Source organism: Sorex fumeus, unplaced genomic scaffold (assembly GCF_029834395.1).
Source record: "Sorex fumeus unplaced genomic scaffold, SorFum_2.1 ptg000128l, whole genome shotgun sequence".
NCBI lineage: Eukaryota > Metazoa > Chordata > Mammalia > Eulipotyphla > Soricidae > Sorex > Sorex fumeus.
In genome coordinates, this window is record NW_026606185.1 from 15758997 (window position 1) to 15786469 (window position 27473).

A 27473-nucleotide genomic window follows, 5' to 3' on the forward strand; every position below is an offset into this window, starting at 1 on the left:
TACATATGTGTAAATACATGATTATATATTGCATACAATATAACTAAAGATAATATGTTTATAGAAAAAAATATTATCTTAAGTTTAGCTATAGCTAAAGATGTAAAAAAAAATGTTATTTCAAGTTTGATAGAATTATTAGTTTCCAATATGCTAGTGTTGTTTAAAAGACATGGAAGACCGAGAGAGAGTCAAGTGGTAGAATACATGCATGACATGTGCAAGGACCTGAATTTAATCCCTGTTACCACGCTGATACCTGAGGAATGGTAGCCCTTCAAGTACTGCCACTCCAGGCAAGGCTAGGAGTAGCCCCCACTTCCCCAGTCCTTGGGTGTGGCCTCCACTGTTAAAAAAGCAGGGATGGGGCTGGTAACTGAAAATGGGTGACTATCTACTAATAAACAGATTATGAATTATTATCTTCATAGTTAGCAGCAGATAGAAGAGATTAAAATAATACTCTGAAGATTTTACGTGGTACGTACATGCAGGTACAAGGTGCTAGTTTATCACCAACTGTAGAAAGATTGCAATAAGAGAACATAAGTTCATGTAGATAAGTGATTCACGTTTTATTTTTTCAGAGACTTATTTACAATTAAATATAAATTAAAGGCCTGCTTGCACACCAAAACCAGGTCCTTTGGGTGGTTCCGTCAAAGAGGTCAGACCACCAGCTGGCTCACAAGAGAAACGTCCGCTCCTTAAAAAAAAAAAAAAAGAAAGAAAGAAAAAGAAAAATCCTGTTAAGTGACAATTATTTACCACATATAAAAGTGACAGTCCTGATTCAAATCCCTAACATTCCATTAGATCCCATGAGCCCTGCAAAGAGTGATCCTTAAGCAGAGCCAGAAGAAAGTCCTGAGCACTGTCAGGCGGGGTCAAAAGAAAAAAAGAATCAGCTTTCCCCCACTCCCCCAAAATAAGTTAAAGATACTGGATTCCTTGAGGAAATGAAAGACTTGGACATTGACCCTAGTAGTGCAGATAAAATTAGTCATTATCAGGTTTTTAGGTTTTTCCCTTTTCGCAGTGCCAGAGATCTAATCTAGGGACATGGTTACAGCACAACCAAGTATTCTACCACCCTGGCCCTGCACATGTATTTTTGTTGTTGCTATTTTTTTTTATTACTTTTCTAATTTAAAAGAACTTTGTTTTCATTCTTAAAGGCTGTATTAGTAATATAAATTTGTTTAGATACCTGTTCTAGACTACCACAGCCAAAAAGAAATCAAGAATAAGCCCTGATGTAGAAATCTATGAAAGGCAGCAGCACCGAAGCAGAGGAACCTGTTTTTTCCACCCACACACACACTTTTCCAGACAGTCACTCAACCTCTACCCAGCCTGACCCTCGCCGGAGGCCACCTCAGCACCTACTCCGATTTAATTCCTATTCCCTGACTTTGTTAAATTTACTCTGGTGCTATACCAGTGAAGCATTTGTTCAGATTCTCTTTCCTCCTTCTAATTTTGTCTTTTACATGTCATTAATCCCTTAAGTTTGCTGAGAATTTTTAGGAAGTCCAATTTTCTTGAGGGATCCAAAAATGACAACATGGATCTTCTAAGCTATTATGTTAATATAAGTAACTATGCACTGTGACAGGATGTCTAACAAGTCACATAGGTGTGGAGATATTTGCAATACAGGTTTTTTTTTTTTCCACTACGATCAAAAAACAGTCATTGCAATGGCTCAAAGGGCTGAAGTATATACTGTGCATGAAGGAAGCTCTGGGTTCCAGCCCCAGCCAAAACCGCCTCCCTGCTCCCCCCAAAAAAGCAGTCTACATATCAGAGGATAAGATCACTGTCACTGTCCTCCCGTTGTTTATCAATTTGCTCAAGCGGGCACTAGAACATCTCACAACAAACTGTGAGACTTGTTACTGTTTTGGGCATGTTGAATACGTCATGGGTAGCTTGCCAGGCTTTGTCGTGCGGGCGAGATACTCTTGGTAGCTTGCCAGGCTCTCCGAGAGGGGCAGAAGAATCAAACCCTGGTCAGCCATGTACAAGGCAGATGCCCTACCCACTGTGCTATCCAGCCCGAGGATAAAATAAATGCTATCAAATTATTTAAGTTGAATTGAAAAGTAGTTTTGGGGTGGGAGTAAAGAGATCATTCAATAGGCTGGAACACATACTCAGCATACAAGAAGCCGTATCCTTAGCTCTGCACCACCAGAAGACAAGTTCTGAGCACTAAGCTGCCAAGGGCCTCTACAGTCAACTTGGGTTAATTTAAAAGATTAACTGTACCTGCATCATGATTACTGCTTATCATTCCAGCTTCACTATCCTATACATCCATGAAACTAACTAGAAGAAAGAGAAACTTCTTTTCTTATGTTGGGAAGTTATGCTAGATTTACCAGCCCCAATAATCGCCTTTATGCACTTTACTGATAGATGGCTGACAATTACTAAACGATTAGCGTCTTCAGCTTTACTATTTAAGTACAGGCATTAAGTAGAGAATAAAAGTGAGTTCAAAATTTCAGTGACTAATTTCAATTACTGAAACATTCATTTTATCATATTTGAAAATGCTTCACTGTGAATTTAGTTTCTTTCATAAAAACTCAAATGCAATACCCTAGTACCCTAGTACCCCTGCAACACACACAGAATTTAAAACTATTCATTCTTACAGTAACTATGACAATATTTTTTAACAATATCATAATAACATCACCCCTATCACTCTTAGTGAAAACAATCCAGTAATCACACTGTATTATATTTAGGAATTAACCTAAATTACTTATCCAAGTTTCTCTTTTTCTGACCAAAACGATTCATAAAAGGAAAAGTAACCAAAGAACTGTTAAAAGGATACAGGAAGACAAGATGGCTGTCATTTGGCTAAGATGTAAGAATCATCTTACATTTATATTGGGTCTGATTGAACACAAGCCTGGCATGTGTGAGGTCCTGGGTACGAAAAGTCCCTATTGGTTTAAAGGCTAGAATAGGTCCTGAGGAAGAAATTAGAGGGATGCAAATTTTGGCGTCAATCTTGTAACATTATGAAATTTAAAACAGTGAAATATTGGGGGTTGGAGCAATAGCACAGTGGGTAGGGCATTTGCCTTGCACGCGGCCAAACCGGGTTTGATTTCCAGCATCCCATATGGTCCCCTGAGCACCGCAAGGCGTGATTCCTGAGTGCAGAGCCAGGAGTAACCCCTGTGCATCGCCAGTTGTGACCCCCCCACCAAAAAAAAAAACCCACAGTGAAATAGACTTCTATTTGTAATAAATATCCCTTCTCCCTAAATATTCAGGTCAGTATCAGTACCTGATTTTAGAAAAAAAAGTTTTGGCCCACCCAAACGAGACCCCAAGTTGCCGCCCATGGCTCCTCTGGCTCCTGAACAGCCATGATCCCAGAGGCACACAAAGCAATCTCGGAACCCAGCAGCTTTTGGCAGAAATCCCTCCAGACTTATTTAGTAAAATATCAGAAATCCAAAATCATATGCTTTTCATTATCAGCAATAGAAAACAAATTATCTAATGATGTCTTTTTGGCAGGTCTGACTGTTGGGGGAAAATTCCAAATAATAATGGTGGGTCTTCTGTCAAAAAATTAAATGTAATCAAAGTAGAGAGAGAATAAAGTGGAAATCATCTGCTACACAGGCAGGAGGAGGAGTGGGACAGGGTATAATTGGGTTCTTGGTGGTGGAAAATGTGCAATGGTGAAGAGTTGGGTGACCAAGAGTTAAACCCAAAAGTTTTGTAACTGTTCTTACGGCGATTCAATTAAAAAGAAAAAAATTTTGTTTTAGATGACAAGTTTCTTCATGCCTACAAGTCAACTCCTGTGAATCTAGGGCATAAAATTTTAAAGTTTAAAGTAGGTTAATCCATTAAAAATTGTTTTACAGAAAAAAAAACATACCTTGGCCCAGGTTTTGGTACTTTGCCAGCCTTCAGCTCATCAATAATTTCTTCGATGTCCTTAGGTGTCAGATCCTCCTAGAAAGAAAATTACTATCGTCATATAAAACTTACTTCAAATATTATTAGTTCGTTTACATGTAGAATCAGAATGATAAATAATAAAGCCTAAGCAAAAAACCCTCTAAGTTCAAGACGCAGAGGGCAGATTAATAAATGGCAAAAGGAGACAGACCGTGAGAATTAGGCTACAAAACAGCTAACCAAAGGTAGGGGACCCTGAGACAATGATTAGAAGGGAATGGACATTCTCTTGGCTTTGGAATGCTGGATGGATGAAACCCTCTCATGAACAGTATTATAAATCATAATGATTCAAATAAAAATAAAATTAAAATGCCCAGAGAATTTGATAAAAAAAAAATTAAAGAGAGAGAAAAGATTGGCTGTTACCAAAAGGAAGTAGGCATAAAGTGGTCTGACAGAGGTTAAAGTACAGCACGGTGATGAAAGCTAATACTGTACTGTGTATCTAAAAGTTGTACAAGTTTACTTTTGTAAAACATGAAAAAAGTTTTCATTGCAAGAAAAACATGATAGATATTAATGTGATAATTTTGCCACAGGTACAAATAATAAATCATTTAATATATACTGGCACTACTGCAGCACTGTCCTCTAGTTGTTCATCGATTTGCTCAAGCGGGCCCAGTCACGTCTCCTTTGTGAGACTTGTTGTGACTGTTTTTGGCATATTGAATACACCACGGGGATCGTGGCACTACATGACAGCTATATTTAAATTAAAAAAAAAAACCAAAAAACAGAATTACTTCCTTCTATTAAAATCCACATAAATCCCCATTACTAGTTTATTATTTACCTCTAAGCTTACAAGTTAGTTGGCAAAATTAGCAGTAACTGAATAAGAATAACTCCCACATAGAGAACAGGAACAGAATAACACCTACTATAGGCTATACTACTAAATTCACTATACGTTAAGAGCTATTGCTAAAAAGACAGCAGTGATATGAAATGGAAGAGGTCTGCCTTGAATTCTCATTCCACACTTACTAGTTACTAATCTTAGACAACTTTCTCAGTCTCCCCAAGTTTATTTCTTCACTAAACCTAGAGGATTAAATATATATCTCTATCTACATATATATATCAAATGTAAATACAAAGTACGAAGTATAGAATTTTATATAGAGCTTGTAAAGAAAGTAAAGCACAAAAGGTACTTGTATGGCATGCAGTCATAAGGATTCAATTCCTGGCACCACATATGGTAGCCTAAGTCCCACCAGCAGTAAACCCTGACACCACCAGATGTAATCCAAAATCCGAAAAGAAAAAACTAGAAAATTTTATATATGAAATACTATGTTAAATAAATGACAAAGCACAGCGGGTAGGGCATTTGCCTTGCACGCAGCCAACATGGTCAACCCGAGTTCAATTCCTCCGCCCCTCTCAGAGAGCCCGGTAAGCTACCTGAGAGTATCTCGCCCACACAGCAAAGCCTGGCAAGCTACCCGTGGCGTATTCAATATGCCAAATACTGTAACAACAAGTCTCACAATGGAGACATTACTGGGCCCACTTGAACAAATCGATGAACAACGGGGTGACAGTGACTTGTACAGCAAAAACACTAAATTTATGATAGTATTGCATCTGAAAATCAAAGGAAAGGAAAAAGATTTTGTAGTGTTTACCTGTACAGAACTTACTTCTATAAATATTATTAAAAATATTAAGAACTGGGGCTGGAGAGATAGCATAGTGGGCAGGGCTTTTGCCTTGCACGCAGCCCACCCGGGTTCGATTCCCAGCATCCCATATGGTCCCCTGAGCACTGCCAGGATTAACTCCTGAGTGCAGACCAGGAGTAACCCCTGTGCATCGCCGAATATGACCCAAAAAGCAAAAAAAAAAAAAATTTAAGAACTAAAATCACTGCCCTCCCGTTGTTCATCGAATTTTTAAAATTTACCATACCTCTTGGAGGTAAATGTAAAAATATGTGAATATTTTTCTTCTTTTTTAACATTATAAAATTTTTTAGTACTAGGTTTGAACTCAGGTCTTATACACGAGGTTTATTCTAGTATTAAGTCACCCTGATCTTCAAACTGTCCAGATATTTGTACAAAAAAAGCAACTTCAGGACAAAAAACAAATTATTTTAAATACAAAAACATGTTACTTCAATTTATGCTATATATGAGGTGAAATACTCACATAGTAGTTGTCATTTATCTGAACCATTGGTGCATTTACACAGGCTCCTAAACATTCCACTTCTATAAGAGTGAAAAGTTTGTCAGGTGTGGTCTCCCCAACCTTTATTCCTAAAATATACAGAAATGACCACTGTTAGAATCAGGTTTATAGGAGTTTTAAGAAAATTTAAAAACCAGCAACACATTACAGAGATAAATTTTTAAAAAAAATTCACGCTTTGAATTTCCTAAATTAGAATATTTACTTATAATTACATTAAAACATTTAAATATTTAAAAGGAACTGGTTCCCTTAAAACAATCAATTTTAGGGTATTTCATCCATTTTCAATGTTCATTATGTAACAGTATATGAGACTATTTTTTCATAGATACCAATAATTAAACCTACTAAAATAAAGATTTTTCAAATATAACAAGAAAAATAAAAACTCAATTCTGAGTTTTTAAGGAATACAAAAGGAAAATTAGGGTGGATAAACAATGTAAGACAGAGATTTCCTAGAAAAGAGCCAATAAGAATGTAAAAGTTGAAAAGTTAGATAGAATTAGGTTTAATCTGAAAAAAAAAAAAAAGATAGTTCTATTTTTCCAAAAGTTATAAAGACAATGTGTCTCATACCAAGTTTTTTCTGAATAGCCTCCAGAATGCTGTCGGAGTTTCGCAGCATGCAGGGTGTAGTGGTGCACACCTGAATGTGATACTTTCCAACTGGTTTTCGGTTATACATTGTATAAAAAGTTGCTACTTCATACACTCTCATTGGAGGTACTTGTAACACTTCTGCAACCTAAAATATTAGGAAAATTTTTAATGGATCACAATGTTCATTGAGCATTGGGTATACTATAAAAAGCACAATTTTGATATTGTTTCGGTATCAAATCGAATCGCTGGAGCGATAGCACAACGGTAGGGTGTTTGCCTTGCAGCAGCCAGCCTGGCCAAGCTGGGTTCGATTCCTCCGCCCCTTTTGGAGAGCCCGGGAAGCTACCGAGAGTACATATTCAATATGCCAAACACAGTAACAACAAGTCTCAAAATGGAGACGCTACCCGCTCAAGTTACAGTGACAGTGTTCAATTTGGTAAAAACAAAGTAAATTCTTCAGTAGAAAACATACCTGTTTTCATAAGTCCTTCAAGTTTTGCAGATATCGTACACTTAAACCACACAGTGCCCCAGAGCTAATGGTTACAATACTTCTTTCTCCACCTTCTATAATCTCATTCTTTATCTCTGCAATAAGGATAGATTTACTCTATTCTCTCTAGAGACAGATGCTTTTTATCTGAATCTTAAGTATTTCAATATTAATATTTCTACTTTGATTCAATTTCAACTCTTCAACATTTTGTTGTTTAAAATTTCTTAATGGCAAAATTTTTGTGATCAAAACCCAATACATTATGTCTAGTTTTCACTAACTTGCAGAATAATACGCAAGGGCTTGCTAAAGTACATGCTTTGCATGCAGACACCCAAGTTCAATACCTGGAACATGATTATTCACACAAGCATCACAGAAGTGACACCAAGCACTACCAGAGTTCTGGTAGGTGTAATCAAAAAACAAAACCTAGGAATGTGAGCAAACAGTATGGGAAGAGAAAATGGGTAAGAATCAAATTTGAGTATTGGCCCATGTCTGTATACTTGTATGTATATGCATCCCACACACATACCCAGCTCTTGAGAAAAATCCCAAATACGACTTCTATTTCCTATTGCAATATTCCTTACAAAAGCTGAATTATTTAAACTATTTCCCAATTTCAAATCAAGGATAGAAAGGATTTGTTTTAACATAGAGGGGGATCAAGCATGTATGTTAAGAAACAATGGTTTTTAGCTGACTGGTAGAAATGCTTCATATACGATTATGACCCTGCCTACAACTTTCCAGGTGATCTTTTAACAGTAAAATGCAAGACCTTTGGGGGCTGGAGAGATAATGTAGTAGGCAGGGTACTGCCTAGCATGCAGCCAACCCAACTGAATCTTCGGCATCCCATATAATCCCCCAAGCCCCATCAGGAGTGATCCCTCAGTGCAGAACCAGGAGTAAGCCCTGAGCACTTCCAAGTGTAGCCCATAAACAAAAACACCCAAAAGCATGGCCTTAAGATTTGATGCCTTGCATTCATTTTTACTTTTAGGGTGGAGGGGTTTTGTGTCACATTCATGAATGTTCAGAGAGCACTCTCAGCTAAGTGCTTGGGGGCACCATGAAGGACAAAGAAGCAAGCTAGGATTCCTGCATTTGAAAACCATGTGCTCCGTCCACTTTGCTCCATCCCACTTTTCTGGCCTTTCTGTACAACATTCTGAAAATTATGCACACGCCACGTTTTACATTGAAAAAAGGCCGGGCTGGAGAGACAGTGCAGTGGGTAAACCCCCTTGCCTTGAAATTTTTTTTTAAAGAGCTCATTAAATGGCATTTCAGCTGAGAGACATGTTTAACGTTGTCAAATCGCATTTCTAAACAAAACATTCTTGAAAGATTAACTAATCACAGTTCACTTGTGAAAGATAAAGTAGTTGTGCTAAATTAACTCAGTGACATATTAAATCAGGCAAGTACCTCTGAATCTGGGGAGTTTTCTCCAAATACTTGGGCTGGAGATGAAAATACCTTTGCTGGAGCTTATAACTAGAATAATTGGACAAATTTAAAGCAAGACCCTGATGGGTAATTTTAAAATGGAGAGATGGGATATGGGCCAGAGAGATAGTACAGTGAGTAGTGCGTTTGTCTTGCACGAAGCTGACAAGGGTTTTGATCTCCAGCCCCACATCTGGTCCCTAAGTAAAAAGCCAGGAATGTTCCCTGAGCAAAACGGCAAGCAAGTCCTAGACATGGTAGGGTGTGGACACCCCGCAAAAAGGGGAAAATGTTTTCAGGAGCTGCTGCTGTGATCTTCTTAAAGATTAAGGAAGTACTACATGAGCTTCTGGATTTTGTTATATTTTCTTGAAATTCAGAATACTGATGAAAAACACTGTAAGAAAAAGATGACTCATGTAAATTCTATCAATAGGCTAACCTGATTTGTCTATATCACTTCTGTAGACTTTTGGTTCTCTGCATTATTAAAGAAACCAACAAAAACGCAAACGTAATCTGAGGCAGCATACAAAACTACAAGGTTTAAGTCTTCAAACTTCTAGATTCTAACCTAGTAAGTTACCACCAAATGAATTTCTAAGTTTGAGAAGTTCCACAATCCACGACAAAAATGGAATGAGCACCTTGTTCATAGCAGAGATGGGTAGCCATCCGTTCTGTCTCTGTGCTAAATCCAGGACTGGAAGCAGAGCTGCCGCTTTGTGTCCTTCTGGGTAGTTTTTCACAATTGCTTCTATCCTCTACATCAACAAAAAAGTATGTTTTTATACATCCGAAAACACTAAATAGCTTGTAAATTAATTATATAACATTCAGTTAATCATACCTTATAGTTTTCTGGTGTGAAATCAAACGGAGTATCTGCATTATTCTCAGGAGTATCTCTGTGCTATACAAAAGGAAAAGAAGTTTTTTCTAAAATTAGGAATATTCCCTTCAAAGTGTTAGCAACTTTGCATAATATTCTACTATCACTAATGATTAGCTAAACTTTAATTTCAACATAATAGCAATCCAAATAACTTGAATGATGATTCTATTTCATGAATGTTAACTAAAATAATGTTAGCAGATCTCAAATTCAGGGAAAACAGTATTTAAAAAATATAATCACCCTTTAAGGTAGATTTAAGACCAAAGAAGAAAAAAGGGCTATATAGCTTTACTAGGACACAGAATCTTCTAATATAATTACCAGAACATTATTGAATATTGGAAACCTTATAAAATTAACACAAAATTTTAAGTATAACCATATATAAATTAATTTTTTAAATATATATGGTTTTTAAAAAAAGCTTGTTTTTTAAAAAAAAGCTTATAAGTTTTTTTAAAAAGCTTATACTGATAGTATGAAAGGAAGCCACTACTTTAGAAAAAAAGAAAACTAGAACAATTCTCTCACATATAACAAATTCACCAACCACTAGATCTCTGTAACAGAATCAAGTCAAAAGAAAATTTCGTTTTCTCGCCATGAAGCAGACTTTTTTTTTTATTCTATAGAATCACCGTTAGATAGTCACAAGCTTTTGTGTTTGGGTTGCAAATCACACAATGATCAAACACCCATCCCTCCACCAGTGCACATTCCCCACCACCAATATCCCCAGTATACCCCCCTTTCCCACCCTCCCCCTGCCTCCATGGCAGACATGATTCCCCATACGCTCTACTTTGGGGCATTATGGTTTGCAATGCAGATACTAAGAGGTTATCATGTTTGGTCCATTATCTACTTTCAGCACACATCTCCCATCCTGACCGGTTTCTCAAGCCATCATTTTCTTAGTGATCCCTTCTCTATTCCAGCAAGCAGGCTCTTTTTTTAAAAAAAATGACAAAAAAATAGCATTACAGGAAATTAAATGAGTCATGTTGAGGCTAACACTTATTATGTTTTGTATGTGTGGTGAACCAGAACAGAATCTCTTAATAGATTAATTCGGAGTTCTGCTTTTTCAAAAAGAGGAAAGAAAACAGAAACTTTGGGCAATGATCTCAAGTTTGTGCCAAATTTAGTAAGTTTTGAAAAAATGATGACAACATATAAAACAGGTATTTGCTTGTCAGTAGTATTGCCAACTATTAATAGCCTGGAAATACCTTTGTTTTAAAAAATAATATAGGGGCTTGGAGTGATAGCACAACGGGTAGGGTGTTCGCCTTGCACGCAGCTGACCCAGGTTCGATTCCCAGTATCCCATATGGTCACCCAAGCACCGACAGGAGTAAATCCTGAGTGCATGAGCCAGGAATAATCCCTGTGCATCGCCGGGTGTGACCCAAAAAGCAAAATAAATAAATAAATACAATATAAAAACTCAAAATGACCATACAAGTTCATTCAGTTATCTTTCTTGGGTTTGTTTTGTGGCCACACCTGGTGATGCTCAGTAGTTACTCTTGGATCTGCGCTCAGGAAATTACTCCTGGCAGTTCTTGGGGAAAAATATGAAATACCAGGGATTGAACCTGGGTTGGCCACGTATAAGGCAAGTGCCCTACCTGCTGTACTATCTTCCCAGGGCCACATTCAATTATCTTTAAATAATACTAAACTAATCCTGAAAACTGCATCTTGCCACAACAAGGGGTCATGTTATTTTATATTTCCAAATTAGGCAAGTAAGTTTATAACTTCTATCTGTAGGTAAACCCCAGAAACCAAAACTATAAAGACCAACTGCCAATGTATTCACTAAACTACCAAAACCTACTAGTTCAAATTATTTGGGGATTCTCCAAATCTCATGCTCCAAATCTCAAACTTCAGTGAGTGAACATAACTGATTTTTAAGAACCCAAAATATAACTAGAAATCAAGTTAACGCACACAGTAATTTCACCAAGGAATAATCTAAATTCTTGTTCCCAGAGTTGCCCTGGAACCCATTCAACCTAAGGTTCAGCTGAAATCACATGTTTTCAAAGACAGTACATAATTAAATAAGCTATATTTAAATTCCAGCCAACAGCTAGCATACAAGCCAAATACACTGGTGTTTACTATAGTTTGATAACAGTTATGCAAATTCCAAAGTCTTTTTTCATGGAAAAAAAATCAATTACTCACCACAAATAAGGCTCCTCCATGTCCATTTTGAACAGCAGTCTTGTGAAAATTCCTTATGTGCCTTCCCTAAAATTTTAAGACAGACTGATAAACCTTAGGCCTTAAACATCTCCTAGGGAAATATTTTAAGATCTAAAAGCAAGGGCCTGGGATGTGGCTCAGGGGAAAAAAAAAAAAAACTGAAAACAAGGGAATCAGTTATAGACGTAAAAGGCCCTAAGAGATATGCGCTACTACCCTACGCACGAACTTATTTAAGGAGAGGTTTAGGAAAATGAAGATACAGAGATAGTTATTAACCTAAGATCACACATTCATAAGTCACCAGAAGAACCGGTGTGGAATCCAGCTACCCTAAATCATGTACCCTTTTGTCCTACAGGGCTCTGTTGGCATGCATGGAGAGAATGTAAGATTAAGTTATGGCTTTTCACTTTTGTCTGAGTCAGCTGCATACCAGTTTTCATTTAATGCAGTCCTTCATAAACATGTTTTCATTCTGTACAAATGAGTCATACATATACTCATACAAATGAGTCAACTATATCCCCCTTTTCAATTCTTTACTAAATTAGCTCAGAAATTTTAGCCATAAAAGAAACTGTAAACTACGGTATTTATATATAATGGTGTTTTTTGCATTTCTGTGTTTGAAGAATGTAATTTTTTTAAAAGGACAAAACATGTCAAGGAGACAGTTCACATTTCTATACTTTTTAATTTAGCATCTCCCAAATTGTTTCACCATCAATTTGTGAATTAATACAAAGTTTTAGCTATCACCCTGATTTGCTTGTCCAGAACCTGAACTGAGATCATTAAATATAAGGCCACAAGTCCCAAATATACTATCAGAACAATCTCAGCACAGAGTTTTAAAAATTGAACTTAAAATTTAGAGACATTCTCCACCTTCACTTTAATTCAGAAAAAGCCTTTTTAAAGAACAATTTTATTGAGCAACAGTAAGGTATTCAATGCTGAGAGAGTGCACAGACTTCATGATAAAGGAAGGATTCGTTTAAGAAGAATAAATGAATTCAATATATTTTCTTAAGCTCTAAACTCAACATTTTCCTTTTGGGGGGGTGGGGAGCATATCCACAGAGCTTATTCCTGGCTCTGTGCTCAGAGATCACTCCACAGGGGGCAAGGGATCGAGCCCTGGTTGGCCACATGAATGGCAAGAGCCTTACCAACTACTATTGCTAGGCTTGTGAACCCTAACATTTTCCATTTACTGGCTTCTCAGCTACCTGTCAGGGCAGACTTTGCTCATAACTGGTTTTGTTGTATTGTTCTAAGTCTTCCTATCCATAAAAGTCATGCTTGTGGGAGTTTATCCATTCTAATTTTAACTGTTGATCACTCTAAAATCTTTTATGTCCAAGGTTAACTGAACAGACTGAAGAGACTCTAAATCATAAACCAGCAAGAAAAATGAGTAAACCTGAAAAATGTTTCAAAGAATTCCTAAATAAATGCTTCAAAGAATTCAGCTATAAACTAAAACATGCCATTTAAAATACGGTTACAATTTCTGTTATCAAATTAGCAAAAGAAAAAAATTTAAACATATAAACGAAATTTAAACATTTCTGTTGAGGGTAATGAAAGAATATATCTGTACATTATAATTGGCATTTTACTAAACCAAATTAGCATGGTATACAAGAACAGACTAAAAGTTTCCAGGCCATGTCATAGAGGCAGGCTGGGGTGCGGGAGAGGGGACTGCAGGAGGAAAACTAGGGATAATGGTGGCAGGAAATACACACTGGTTAAGGGATAAGTGTTAGAACATTTCATGACTGAAACCCAATCATGACCAATTTTATAACTGTGCATCTCATGGTGATTTAATTGTAGCACTGTAGCACTGTCATCCCGTTGTTCATTGATTTGCTCAAGCAGGCACCAGTAACGTCTCCATTGAGACTTGTTACTGTTTCTGGCATATCCAATACACCACAAGGAGCCTGCCAGGCTGTCCGAGAGGGACAGAGAAATCGAACCTGGGTCAGCATATGCAAGGCAAATGCCCTACCTGCTGTGATGGTGATTTAATTTAAAAATTTAATTAAAAAGGGGGCTGGAGCAATAGCACAGCGGGCAGGGTGTTTGCCTTGCACACGGCAGACCCGGGTTCGATTCCCAGCATCCCATATGGTCCCCCAAGCACTGCCAGGAGAGATTTCTAAGTGCATGAACCAGGAGTAACTCCTGTGCATCGCTGGGTGTGACCCCCCCCCCAAAAAAAGCAAAAAATAATAATAATTTAAAAAAATAAAGTTTTCAGGCCAGGTAGATGGTTCAAAAAACTTGAATGCATGCTTTACATGCAGAAGCCTGGGTTCAATTCCTGATACCTGCTGCCACACACCTCACCACACACCCCAATCTCTCTAGGAATGACCCTGAGCACCATGCCTGGAGTAGCTTCTGGGCACTACCAGATTTGGCCCAAATTCCCATTAAGTTTTTTCTTTTTTTCCTTTTTAATTCTTTTCTTTTTAACTTTTATTATTACCACAATAACATATCTGGAGATAGGTGGAAACTTATGCTTACTACCATGCCAAGGGTCATGCTTCGCTGTTTTCTAGCTGACCCTTCCCCAAGTTAAATCATCTTATATGTCAAACCAATTTTAAAATATTGTCCTTCTAAAGATAGTTGTGGGTGTGAAAAACAATCAATACCAAACAAGAAGAGTAATTTCATCACTCTAAAAACCACATTTTCCACATTCTTACTGGAAACTGGGATCCATCACTGATACCTAATACTCTATAGCCTGTGTGCAAAAACAACACAGCAGCGTCTGACTTCAGGGCTAGGGCAACAGATCGAAGGGCTAGAACACATAATTTGCACACAGACTGGAGTCCCGGCTTCCATTCCCAGCACCCGATGGTCCCTGGAGCATTGCAACAAGAGAGCGCTGCCAGAGTCATCAGGAGTGGCCCCAGAACAAAACAAAACAACCTAGCTCCTCATTTCCTCATTTGTAAAACTGGAATAACAACAGTACATCCGTTCAAAGGACTGTTAGATAAAAATATCCATATAAAGTGCTTCATGTGCTGACTGGCACCAGTTAGTACTATCACTAGTGTTCCCATCATTAGCTATTTTTATTAAAAATAATTAGCATGAAGCTTCTATATATATAACTTCTTACAACTTTCATGCAAGGTAGGTATTATTTCCAGATAGTAGAGATTTCAATAGGTTCTCATCACTCATTACAGAATTGACAGCTGATATTAGGGCTAATGATTACAAAAGTTTATTATTAACCACCTGAACTGACGTATTTAATGACAGCAGTTCTCTAGTAGAACAAAGCAGGTCTAGGAAAACAACAAAGAATTCAAGGAAACCAGGCATGCATATACAGATTATTAGAAATAAAAGACTCACCTTCTCTGGCTCAAGACATTCCCATTTAGAGGTTAGAAGGATGCATGTGCTTTATAGAAATAAATCATGGAAGGGATGGTCCAGGGTCTAAGGCACTTGCCTTGCACACAGTCAAACCCAGTTCAATCCCTGGTATCACACATAGTCCCCTGAGCGCCATAAGTAATCTGAGCACAGAGTCAGGAGTAAACCCAAAACACAGTTCGGTGTGGCCCCCAAATCACAAAAATTAAAATTGTTTAAAAACAAAAGTAAACGTCATTTTAGGGCTGAAGATATAATAGAGAGGGTAACATACACTAAACAAAAACACAGGCAGTCAACGCCATTGTTCTTCATAAGTGACTCATTTCAGTTTCTAACATCTATTTCTTCAAAAGTACAAGGGCTTGAAGCTATAGTATAGTAAGGTGCTTGTCTAGCACAGGGCAACTCGGGTTTGATCCCCGGCATCCCATAAAGTCCTCTGAGAACAACCCAAAGGGATTCCTGAGCACAGACCCAGGAATAACTCCTGAGAATTGTAGCATGCGCTTCTGCCACTCAAAAAAAGTACAAGGTTCAGATCATTTTGTTTCTAAAACAGGAGGCAAGCAAAATAATGAGGGTAAACTGATACATTAGCTAGAAAGTTAGCTTGCTGCCAATTTTTAAGCTTTTTTTTTTTGGGGGGGGCGCTTGCTTTTTGGCTCACAGCTGCATTGTACAGGGCTTACTCCTGGTTCCGCACTCAGGAATTACTCCTGGCGGTGCTCGGGGGACCATATGATACTGGGAATCAAACCCCGGTCATCTGCATGCAAGGCAAATGCCCCACCTGCTGTGCTATCGCTCCAGCCCCCAAAGCTACTGTTTTAAAAAAAAAAATCCTTAAAGAACTTCACCTATCATATTCATTGCAATATCCATGCCAGGCATTTAAAATAAAATAAATAACATATTAAAGCTTGAATTAACAACTACCAGTCATTTGAATTCAGTTTCACCTTAGAGTAATGAGGCAATCAAAAGTACATACAAAAAAAGGGGGGGGGGGGCAGAATGATAGTACAGTGGATAGGATGTTTGTCTTGCACAAGGCCGAGGCCAACCCTGGTTCTAAACCTGGCATCCCTTCTAACCCCAGCCCCTCCCTGAAGCACCATCAAAAGTAATTCCTGAGTGCAGAACCAGGAATAACCCCCTGAGCATGGATGGGTGTAGCATATCCCCCACCCCCTGAAAAGAAGAAAGAAAAAAAAGAAATGGACAAAAAAGAAAGAGCTTAGCCAGGTGAGACCAACTGAAAAAGCAAACTGTTTTTCCCTCTGTGAGCTCAGGCTAACTAATGAAGACACTCTGCTGTAACCCTCCTAGGACAGCTGCTGAAGTGCCTCCCAGGCTTCACCTGGTCTCTCCTGAGTGCCCTCCAGCAGCCCTGGAATCCATTGCAGGAAGAGGGCAAGCACTTCAGCAGCAGGGTCTCTTTGCCAAGGGGCTGTCACCTCTCTTTCTGCCAGTTGCCTTTCACTGTACAGAAGGGTCGTGGGAGTAAGCTGATCAATCATTCATGACTGTAATACCACATATGGCTCAGGGTCCCACAGGAGTAAGCCCTAAAACCTTGACACCTAAAGGAGGGGGGGTGACAAGACCCAAGAAATAAGTAAACTGAGGAAGGTCTTCTGTGCCCTTGGATTGTTTCTCTGCACTAGAGGTTAGTGCTGAGGTTCCAAAATTTGGCCGACCTCCCCCTTTCCAGAAAAACAATTCTTCAGAGCCCCCACTGAAATTCACCTACTTTCAAGCAAACAGAAAACATACAAATACTCCTCTGCCCAGAGAGCAAGAGCCCTCTCCACTATTCCAACAGGAAGGGGTCAAGGGCAGAGGACAACAGGTATTGTTGGGATCCACCAGTGAAAACTCACTGGAATCTACTTTCTCATTAGACTTGACTGAATTTCCTTAACCACTATACTCTCTGTCCAGCCCCATACTGGAGTGTTTTGTGTGGTTTTTCTTCCTGTCTTTGGGCCACAACCAGCAGTGTTCAGATCACCTGCATGCTGGGACGCTGACCCAGGGTCGGCAGCATGCAAGGTAATGCCTTAACGCACTATCTCACTGGCCCGGTTTTTTTTTTAAATAAACAAGAACAGATTCCGATATATGAGCAAATTCATAGTGGTTGTTCATTCTCATTTATTGTTTTCAGTGTTTCAGATGGAAGATTTAAAGCAGGAAAATGGTGATATGTGGCATTTTCTCTGAATTCAAGTAACTGTAAAGTTCTTTCCACTGACTCCTCAAAAGTCCATGGTTAGTAATTGTTTCTACTTTACTTTTAAAGAAACTAAAGCTCACCTCACAAGCCAGGCAATATTGACAGAAGAATTCTCTGTTGTTTGGAATTTTTTTTTTTTAATCTCCCTAGCAGGGCTGTGGGACTTCACATCGCTCCTGGCAATGCTTGGCCTCAGGGCTCTCCAGTGGGGGGGGGGGGGGGGGGGAATCAGACTCAGGTCTCTACATGCCAGGCATGTGCCCCCAGCCCTTTGAGCAATTTCCCAAGTCCCAGAAATGAAAGTCTTTTTAAATTTAAGCTCTCAGCTTTTTGTTGGTTTTTCTTATCATAGGCCCTCCCGCTGATCGTCGATTTGCTCGAGCGGGCCCAGTAAAGTCTCCATTGGAGACGTTGTTGTTACTGTGTCTGGCATATCGAATACTCTCGGTAGCTTGCCGGGCTCTCCGAGAGGGGCGGAGGAATCGAACTCGGGTCGGCCATCTTGGCCACTTGTAAGGCGAACGCCCTACCCGCTGTGCTATCGCTCCAGCCCATCACATTATGATAAGAAGGTTTGTGGCCTTCTTATCATAATGTGATGATAAATTGTATCATAATTTCTTAGTTGAACTGCTCATAATGACAACAATTAAAAATTTTATTTTTCTACCCTACTCCCCAGGAACTGAATCTTTCATGGGTCTACAGGGGTAGGGGGGTGGAATCGGTGCCAGAAATCAAACTCAGCCTCATACAAGCCATGTGTTCTTCTACTAAGCCATATCACCAGTTCAAGACCTACTTCCTAAAAGCATTCTCCTGAGCCTGGAGAAATAGTTCAGGGGTTAAGTAATAAGTAACCCTGAGTCAATCCCTGGCTCCACGTGCCCCCCTCCCCCCACAAACCAGCACCACAGGAGGGACCCCTGTCCACAGAGATGGGAGTGGCCCCAAAACTGCTGTATGCCTCCCCCAACCACACCCACCCACCTACACACACATACACACACCATTCTTCTGCAGTCAAGAAGTAACATTATCAGTCAGGGGAACAAAACTGACAAGATCAAAAAGCTCATTGGTGAGAAACAGAAACTGATGTGAAGCAATTAAAAGCCATTGCCATTATGGACAGTAATGTAGTACTGATACAGTTAAAGAACACACCACTCAATGGCTGGAGAGATAGGGTCGGGGTTAAGGCACTTGCCCTGCACTTGGCAAAGCCTGATTTGATCTCTGACACCATATTGTGATTCCCTCAGTGAGCCAGGATGACCTCCAGTATTGCAGGAACTGGCCTCAAAAAGAACAAAATCTTGGTAAAACTTAAAGAGGCTTTTCTTAAAAATTTAACTTGAGAATCAAACACAAATGTATGAATTTAAATTGATTTATTTTCTAGTCTCAAGATCTAAAACTCATATAAGCATGATTTGTTTAAAATAATGACTGGGAATGTGGCTCCAGGCCTCATCTGTGTGAGTCCATAGGTTTTCTTCCATCCTGCCCCTATCCCCGCACTGCCAGCTTTAGCTCTGCCAGAGGACCAACAATTTCGATTACTACCAATACTACTATGATCTTCAAAATGCTGAGGAAAGGGGCTGGAGCGATAGCACAGCGGGTAGGGCGCTTGCCTTGCATGTGGCCAGACCCAGGTTCGATTCCCAGCATCCCATATGGTCCCTAGAGCACCACCAGGAGTAATTCCTCAGTGCAGAGCCAGGAGTAATCCCTGAGCATCACCGGGTGTGACCCAAAAAGCAAATAAATAAATAAGATGGGGAAAAAAATGCTGGTGATTCCAAGAACAGGAAATGTGCTTTTCTAACCAGTCCCTGAAAATACTCAGACTAAGGAATATAATAAAAAGGAACTTCCTTCTAAGTCCATGTACCAATATGAACTATATGGTACTATAAGATTAACATTTTAAAAAGTCTTTTTTTCTTATTTATTTTTTGCTTTTTGGGTCACACAGGTTATGCTCAGGGGTTACTCCTGGCTCTGCACTCAGGAATCACTCCTGGCTGTGCTCGGGGGACCATATGGGATGCCAGGGATTGAACCCAGGTGGGCCACATGCAAGACAAACACTCTCCCAGCTGTATTACCATTCCAATCCTAGATTAACATTTAAATATAACATGACATTATTCTTAATTTTTAAACTATTTCCACCCCCATGAAACTATACCACCTTAGAAACAATACTGTTTTGTTTATTCTGAAATTAAGTAGATTTTTGTTTGTTGTTTGGGTCATACCCAGTAATGCTCAGGGGTCACTCCTGGCTCTGTGCTCAGGAATTACTCCTGGCAGTGCTTGGGAAACCATATGGCATGCAGGGTATCAAACTTGAGTCAGCTAAGTGCAAGGCAAGCACCCTGCCTGCAGTACTATCTCTCCAGCCTCTTTAAGTCTTTTTTACCCACATTGTCCTCTGAGTAATTTACTCCTCCTCACTCTCCATTTCTGAACAATCCCATACTCAGACAGCCAAAATGTCAGTTATTTGGGGGTTGAGGTGTAAGCTCAGTGCTGGGGGGAGGAGGGGCGGTGTCAATCTCCCAAACAGAGCTCAGAAGGCCCAGGGACCCTCCCACGGGGGTTCAAAGCCAACCCAGTCTGGAGTCAATGTGAAGCCCAAGACCTATCTATGACTCTCAGGACCTACACACACAAAGTCACCTTCTCAGTCCCCAATTCAAAACAGTACACTCATGCATAGTAAATCCTTAATGCTTTCTGAATAAATTTCCTAAACGGAGTAATAACCTGCCTTCTGACCTGACTCAAAAAAGTGGTGTTTCCCTAATGGAAAACCAGATCAATGAGTTCAGTGAACCTGTAAATGGCTGCTCAAGATAATAATTGGACTGGTACTAAACAATGCTCCAGAACAAGGAGTTCATCTACTTCTACTGAAACAAGAGGCAGCATTCACACCTTGAATACTAAGAGCTAAATTTGAAGTGTGTACACTGCATACTGAAACTCACTGAACAAACCTGAAACTGTTTTCTGTTTCCCTTATGCAGTTTTGGCTGTGGAAGGCAGAATAATGGTATCTCAAAGATACCCACATCTTTGTTCTGGGTAGTTTGCAGTTTAGAGTACACAGCAGAAAAGCTGTGTGTTTTTTTTTAATAGTTTTAAAAGGTTTTTAAAACTATTAAAAATTCAATTAAGATTGCAGAAAGTTGCAGACGAGCATCATTATATTAATATCAGGATGTAAGAGTAAACCCAAGGTTGTTTGAATTGTGGAAGAGGTAACAAAGCCAGAGAGGGCTACGTGACAAATGATGGAAGCAGAGTGATGTTAGGAGCACCTGATCTACACTTGCTGGTTTATAAACAAAAAGCTAGGTCAACAAACAAGACAGCTGCAAGAAGTTCAGAGTCAGAAAAATGGACTCTCCCTGAGTCTGCAGAGAGAACATGTCCACCAACTTACCAACATCTGATTTTAGCCCAGTGAAATCCATCTCCGGCATTTAATTTGCAAAGTTCTAACAGCTGTGTGCTATTATGTCATGAAGTTTGCTATACTTTGCTACAGCAATATCACGTTAATATGAATTTGTGCTCTCCACTTCCTGTATCCCTCCACATACTTAAGAGAAAACTCCCTTGGGAGTCCTTGAGCCAAAATGGAGAAAGCCTGAGACCATGCAAAATCAGATTTAACAATCTTTAATGCAATGGGAAAATATTTCATTTTACAAAACTTCAAACTTGAAAAGAAGAGACTACCAAGTTTCTACTTTTAGGCTAGCTGGCTAGTTATCAGGCCCAACTACAGGTAACTACTATAAACTCTGAACTATTTTTACAAAAACAAACAACACTCCGAAAGCACTAAAGAATAATCAAAAGAGGCAGACAGGATGATGAGCCTATACTTAGAACTGAGCTGCTGCCAAATAGGGAATTGGATTGCAGTTTAAGTTCTATTTAATTAATTACCTGAAACAACAAAACAGTCTTCAAAAGACTTAACAAAACCCAGAGCCTCTACAACATATGGATCACATTGTCCAGTAAATACAAAATAATTCAACGTTTTGAAAAAAAAAAAAACAAAACAAATGGGAAGATAAAAACAATGAGCATTTTCAAACAAAATGATCACGTTCGATATCAATGAATAAAAAAGTGGAAATAAAACTATTAAAAATCCAAATAAAAATTCTAAATTGAAAACACAATCCTTGAAAATGCCATAACCCTTTACAAGCTTACAAAATAGTGACTTGATAAGACAGAAATGGTAACAGAAAGTCAAGAGTAGTAACTTTAGAAAGGGAAGGAATAAGCCTAATTTAAAATCTGCATAAATTATAATGTTGGGGCAACTATTAACACATACTCAATAAAACATAACTGATCTTTACAAGGTGAAAACAAGGCGCAGAGATTCGGAAATGACCTGAAGTCACATTTCTAGGTCTTCCAAGCCCTTTCAGGAACAGTACCAAGTTCTGGATATTTTTAAGCAATGGTGAGCTAAAAACTTTGTGGCTGAAAAACTGACAGCCAGCTAGTAAAGCAGAAATTGAAACAAAATGGCATTTTTTGGGAAAACATAGATGGCTTCTTTTAAGGCTTCTTTGAGGAAAGGCATTTTTTTAGTTGGATCTCATCCTTAACCCCTTCCTGACTTGGAAGGCACCCATTCATCTCTTTCCCCCCCATTCACCCATATCTTTTCCTAGTTTTTTCTTTGGTCTATCAATATTTGCTAAAGATTAGATAAAAGGCCTGGCTGGCTGTATGTTAGAGAACAACCTTGCAATGGAATAGTAAGCAACATTAAAAGTGAGCCAGGCCCCTGTGGGAGGGTCCAGGTTAATTGACTTCACGAGCAACTTCCCCTTTGCCCTCCCCACAGCACCAAGAAAGATCCTGAAATAAAACAAACCAATTAAAAAATATTTACTAGGGAGAAGCATAGTACAATGGATAAGTTACTTGCCTTGAATGAGGCCAACTGGGGTCAATCCGTGGGACCCCCTACGGTCCGCTGAGTCCTGCTAGAAATTATCCTTAAGTGTAGTCAGCAGTAAGCCCTGAGCACTGCCAGGTGTTGCCCCCACCCCCTACCCCAAAAGAAATGTTCATTGATAAAGAGGCCAAACATATTATGAGGAAAATACAGGGCACAGTGCAAATTTTTATTAAAAAAGTCATTTGCAAGGTAAGCATATATTAAATGTTAGTATTTTGGTAATGTTCGCACTGTTGAAACTATGGATGGGTTTAAGATTTTTTATTTCATTTGCCAGTCCCAATATTATGCTTTTCATACACATTACTCGTGTATAAAAATTAACTTATTCATCAGTTCAGTATTTATTGAACAACAAATGAATGCAAGATAGGAAAGACTTGCAATTAACTACCACAAAATGACTAAAATTCTCTCCACAACCTGGTTACTGCCTGTCACTGTGGAAGAACTGTCAATTTACACTCGGTCTCAAATAGAAGTAAACACAAATCTGTGCTTATTTGCAATTCTTCCTACTGGTCGACAGGCCTGATCTTGTTCACCTCGCCATACTCTGGATCCAAACTAAGCCATTCTAACCTGAGTACCATTCAGGTCCCTCGGCTCCTCCAAAACCCCTTCCTGGGGGCTGGGTAGGGCGCCAGCGCGCGTTTCCATACTAGGTTTGACTCCTTAGTGCAGAGCCCAGAGTAACCGCTGAGCATCGCCGGATGTGGCCCCCAAACAAAAACAACAACGCCCTCCCCCTTGACTCCTCACTGTAAGACAAAACCAAATTTTCTGGCAGGGATTGCCCCGGTGACAATCCCAGCCGGTATCTTCTGCTTCGGGCCCCTGGAGCGAAGTTCAATTCAGGGGCTACTCCTGGCTCTTGCTCAGGATAAGGCTTGGGGGATCCAGATAGAAATCGGGTCTTCCTCCTGCACGGCAAGAGCCCTCCCTTCCGCTGTACTATCTCCCAATTATCTTTTTCAGACCCAATATTTAACACGGAGCATGCAAAAAGTCGTCGCGAAATGTTAGCTATGCGTCCTACGATATACCTCATCAATGCTCTTGTACACACCGTCACCCGGGGCTCGGCCCGGCATGACCCACTGGAGAATGTCAAATATTTCCGGAAAGACTAGAATAGCCGTGCAGAACTGAAGTACGACTCCCTTTCCACAACCGAGTGAGGAAACTGACATCCCAAGGTCGCGGGGTCGGAGAGGCCTCCGGAGGTCGCGGCCCGGCCCAGGGCTCGCTCCGAAGTCCGGCAGCCACGCAGGCGCGCGCCGCGGGTTCCCCGGAGGGGCCTTCCTCCCCGGCCGCCGCACCCCGACTGACAGGCCCTCTGCAGGCAACGAGCCCGGCACAGGCTGCCCTGGGGGCCGGAGCACCCCCGCCCTTTCCCCGAGCACTCACCCCGAGCTCTCTCCCCGAGCACTCTCTCCGCGAGCACTCTCCCCGCGAGCACTCTCTCCCCGACCGCCCCCAGGGCGCCGGGCGGCCTGACCTTCACGGAGGCAGGCATTCCACCCCCACCCCCGCCCGACCCGCCAAGGTCGCCGTGTCCTTGCGCGACGCAGCCGAGACGCGGAGAAGGGAGCGGGCAGCGCGCGGCCAGCAGCCTTACCCATTGGGCCGCGAGGCCGGCCCGGGCCCGGAGCGCGGCGGACAGGAGCATGGCGGCCAGACACGGGCCTTTCCGGCGGCGCCAGGAGACGGTGCGCGCGAGCCCGGGACGCACGCCGAGCGCGTCCCGGTCGCGCGGGGCCTTCTGGGAGCCGTCGGGCGGGATTTCCGGGGCCCGCCGGCCCTGAGAGGCGCGGCGCGGGGTGGGGCCGGAAGGAGGCGTGGGCGGCCCCGCGCGTGTGCAGCCGGTCCCAGAACCGTGAGGCGGGGGGTGGGGTGGTGGGGCCCGAGATCGGGGAGAGGACAGCGCGTGCGCAGCCCGGGCCCAGCACTGTGCGGGGTGCCGGTACGCTGACGCCAGCCTGGGCCCAGATCCCGCGACCCTGCAGAGGGTGCGTCGACGCTTCCCAGAGTGCATCGACGCTTCCCACAGGAACTTGGTTCCCGTCCTTTACGTAGGCGCAGGGGCCGGCATTTTTCAGAATAAGAGAGCGCTATAGGTGTACGCCTCATGCCGTTTATTTTCTCACCGTGCATTGACGGTTTTGGGGGGATTCGCTTCGTAGCCGGGCGAGGCGGGGCTAGAGAGAAACGAGTCCTGTGCACCTTGGCTCTCAGCCCTGTTCTCGCTGCTTCTGTGCACGTCAGAAAGTTCTATAATAAGACTTAAAAAGCCACTTCCTTCTGGGTGTTTACTCGGTCATCGTATTGACCCCGTGGCGGCGGTGATGTGCGCTGCGCTGTTTCCTGCTGTGCGCGTGTCCCCTGCTTTTCTGGCTGTTCCCTTCACTGCCTTCTAACAAGGACAGGCGTGTCCTGTCCTGTGCCCGCCACCCTACCTTTTGCTCTTTGCCTGTGGATAATTTCTGGATTTTTTCGTAACGACACAAAGTCTTTACAATTTTTATCCCTTATTTAGTGACTCAAGACTATTTCATTGCAACTCCTTTTGACTCATTTTACAAATTATGGAATACAAATCAGGAGGTTGCCAGCAATCTTGGCGCCCTTCCTTGTCTTTTAATCTCTAACTTTAATTTGCTCCTCCTGGAGAAATATTGGCATCGGGGGCTGGAGCGATAGCACAGCGGGTAGGGCGTCTGCCTTGCACGCAGCCAACATGGCCGACCCGAGTTCGATTCCTCCGCCCCTCTCGGAGAGCCCGGCAAGCTACCGAGAGTATTCGATATGCCAGACACAGTAACAACAACGTCTCCAATGGAGACGTTACTGGGCCCGCTCGAGCAAATCGATGATCAACGGGAGGGCCTTTATACTTTATTATATTATTTCACTTTGAAAGGGAAAAATAGTCTATTTCAATAGTCTATTTTAGTAGTCAATATTAATTTCAATTATTTTGTTATAAAATTACCTAAATAAACATTCAACACTTTCATATGCATAACCCTGTTCCTGTACAAATTAAATTACAGAGACTGATACAGTATTCATTATTTGAATCTGATGTAGATACTCTTCTTTAGATTATAATAATGCTAGATTATTCCCATGGGCTGGAGCAATAGCACAGCGGGTAGGGCATTTGTCTTACCCGGGTTCCATTCTGAGAGGCAAGGTACGGAGAGTATCATTCCCGCAGGGCAGAGCCTGGCAAGCTCCCCATGGCATATTCAAAATAGTAACAAGTCTCACAATGGAGATGTTCCTGGTGCCTGCTCCAGCAAATCAATGAACAAAGGACAGTGCTTCAGTGCTATTCCCCATGTCACATCCTTGAATATTCTGTTTCCACTTTTGATTATTATTCCTCATATTACTTTCCCTACATATGCCTGCCTCCACTTTCATATATTGATTTTTATTTATTGGATTTGGGAGCTACACACTGCAGTACTCAGGCATAACTCCAGAGTGGCTCCGTACTCAATGCACGCTCTGGTGGTGCTCAGGAGCTGATACAGTGCCAAGGATAGAACCTGGGCCTCCCACATGCACAGCATAACTCGAGTACTCTGCGCGATCGCTATGCCTTCAGTGCCTCCAATTTTATATATTAACCTGAACACCTGAAGGACTTACCATCAGTACTCATCAATACACTGGATCGGCTCTTCACACGCTGCCTGTCTGAATGCAAGTTTCCATCCCAATGGAAAACCAGGAGGGCTGTACTACTATACAAGAAGGGAGACATCCACGACATTGGCAACTATTGCCCAATCTGCCTATTGTCTGTCATCTACAAACTGTTCACTCGAGTCATCCTGAATAGGATTGGCAGAACACTGGATGAAGGACAACCATGTGAACAAGTCAGGTTCCGAAAAGGATTCAGTACCATCGACCATATCTACACGATAACTAAGCTCATTGAGGTTTCTCAGGAGTTCAAGATGCCGCTCTGTCTAACGTTCATTGATTTAAAGAAGGCCTTTGATTCTGTCAAAATGGAAGCAGTCATTTAAGCCCTAGCCAATCAGGGCATTCAAACTCAATACATCAGGATCCTCTGTGAGCTCTATTATGGATTCGCTACCAGGATCTCACCATTCTACAAAGAAGTAATCATCCATGTCAAGAGAGGGGTTCAGCAGGGTGATACCATTTCACCGAAACTCTTCAGTGCCACCCTCGAGAACATCATGCGACGACTGGAATGGGAAGGAATGGGAGTGAAGATAGATGGTCGGCAACTACACCACCTCCGCTTTGCTGATGACATCGTTCTAGTAACACCAAACATCAGCCAAGCGGCACAAATGCTGACTGACTTCAACCGTGAGTGTGGAAAGGTTGGATTACAACTGAATCTCAAAAACACAATGTTCATGAGAAACAGTCTTGTTCCTGATGCTCCATTCACTCTCAACGGAACCACCATCTCCGAACGCAACAGTTATATATACCTAGGTCGAGAAATCAACATGATGAATGACCTGGCACCTGAGTTACGCAGGAAGAAGACAGCGGCTTGCAATGCCTTCAAGAGCATTGAAGAAATAACTAAGAGGACAAAGAAACTCCAGCTCCGAGACATCTCTTTGATTCCACTGTTCTTCCTGCATTAACATATGCCTCAGAGACCTGGGCCCTACGAAAACAGGATGAGAACGCTATTCGGATCTCTCAAAGAGGAATCGGAAGAGCTATGCTTGGAGTATCACGCTTCACTCAAATGAGAGATAGAATCCAGAGTTCTGATCTCTGTCAATGCTCAAGAATCAGGGACGCTGTCTCATTTGCCAAGGCATCAAAAATCAGATGGGCTGGACACAATGAGATTTACAGATGACCGCTG

At 41.1% G+C, this 27473-nt stretch overlaps 1 protein-coding gene across 1 annotated transcript; it reads right to left on the reverse strand.

Moving 5' to 3' along the window:
• Nucleotides 1-554: 554 nt before the first annotated feature.
• Nucleotides 555-24382, reverse strand: NDUFV2 (NADH:ubiquinone oxidoreductase core subunit V2). The gene is made up of 8 exons (XM_056138345.1): nucleotides 24213-24382; nucleotides 11883-11948; nucleotides 9633-9695; nucleotides 9430-9546; nucleotides 6796-6964; nucleotides 6172-6281; nucleotides 3923-3999; nucleotides 555-706 (listed from the first exon to the last, which is right to left on the reverse strand). Exons 1-8 carry the CDS (start codon nucleotides 24261-24263, stop codon nucleotides 613-615), a joined length of 747 nt encoding a protein of 248 aa, XP_055994320.1. The 5' UTR covers nucleotides 24264-24382; the 3' UTR covers nucleotides 555-612.
• Between the last annotated feature and the right edge of the window lie 3091 nt (nucleotides 24383-27473).

What these genes read in the sequence shown, in the direction of transcription:
- NDUFV2 (XM_056138345.1), bottom strand. Translation starts at nt 24,263, where the DNA reads ATGCTCCTGTCCGCCGCGCTCCGGGCCCGGGCCGGCCTCGCGGCCCAA. An exon ending in CCGGCCTCGCGGCCCAATGG is followed by an intron (nt 11,949 to 24,212) that starts GTAAGGCTGCTG and finishes TTAAAATTTTAG; the next exon opens with GGAAGGCACATAAGGAATTT. An exon ending in ATGGAGGAGCCTTATTTGTG is followed by an intron (nt 9,696 to 11,882) that starts GTGAGTAATTGA and finishes CCTTTTGTATAG; the next exon opens with CACAGAGATACTCCTGAGAA.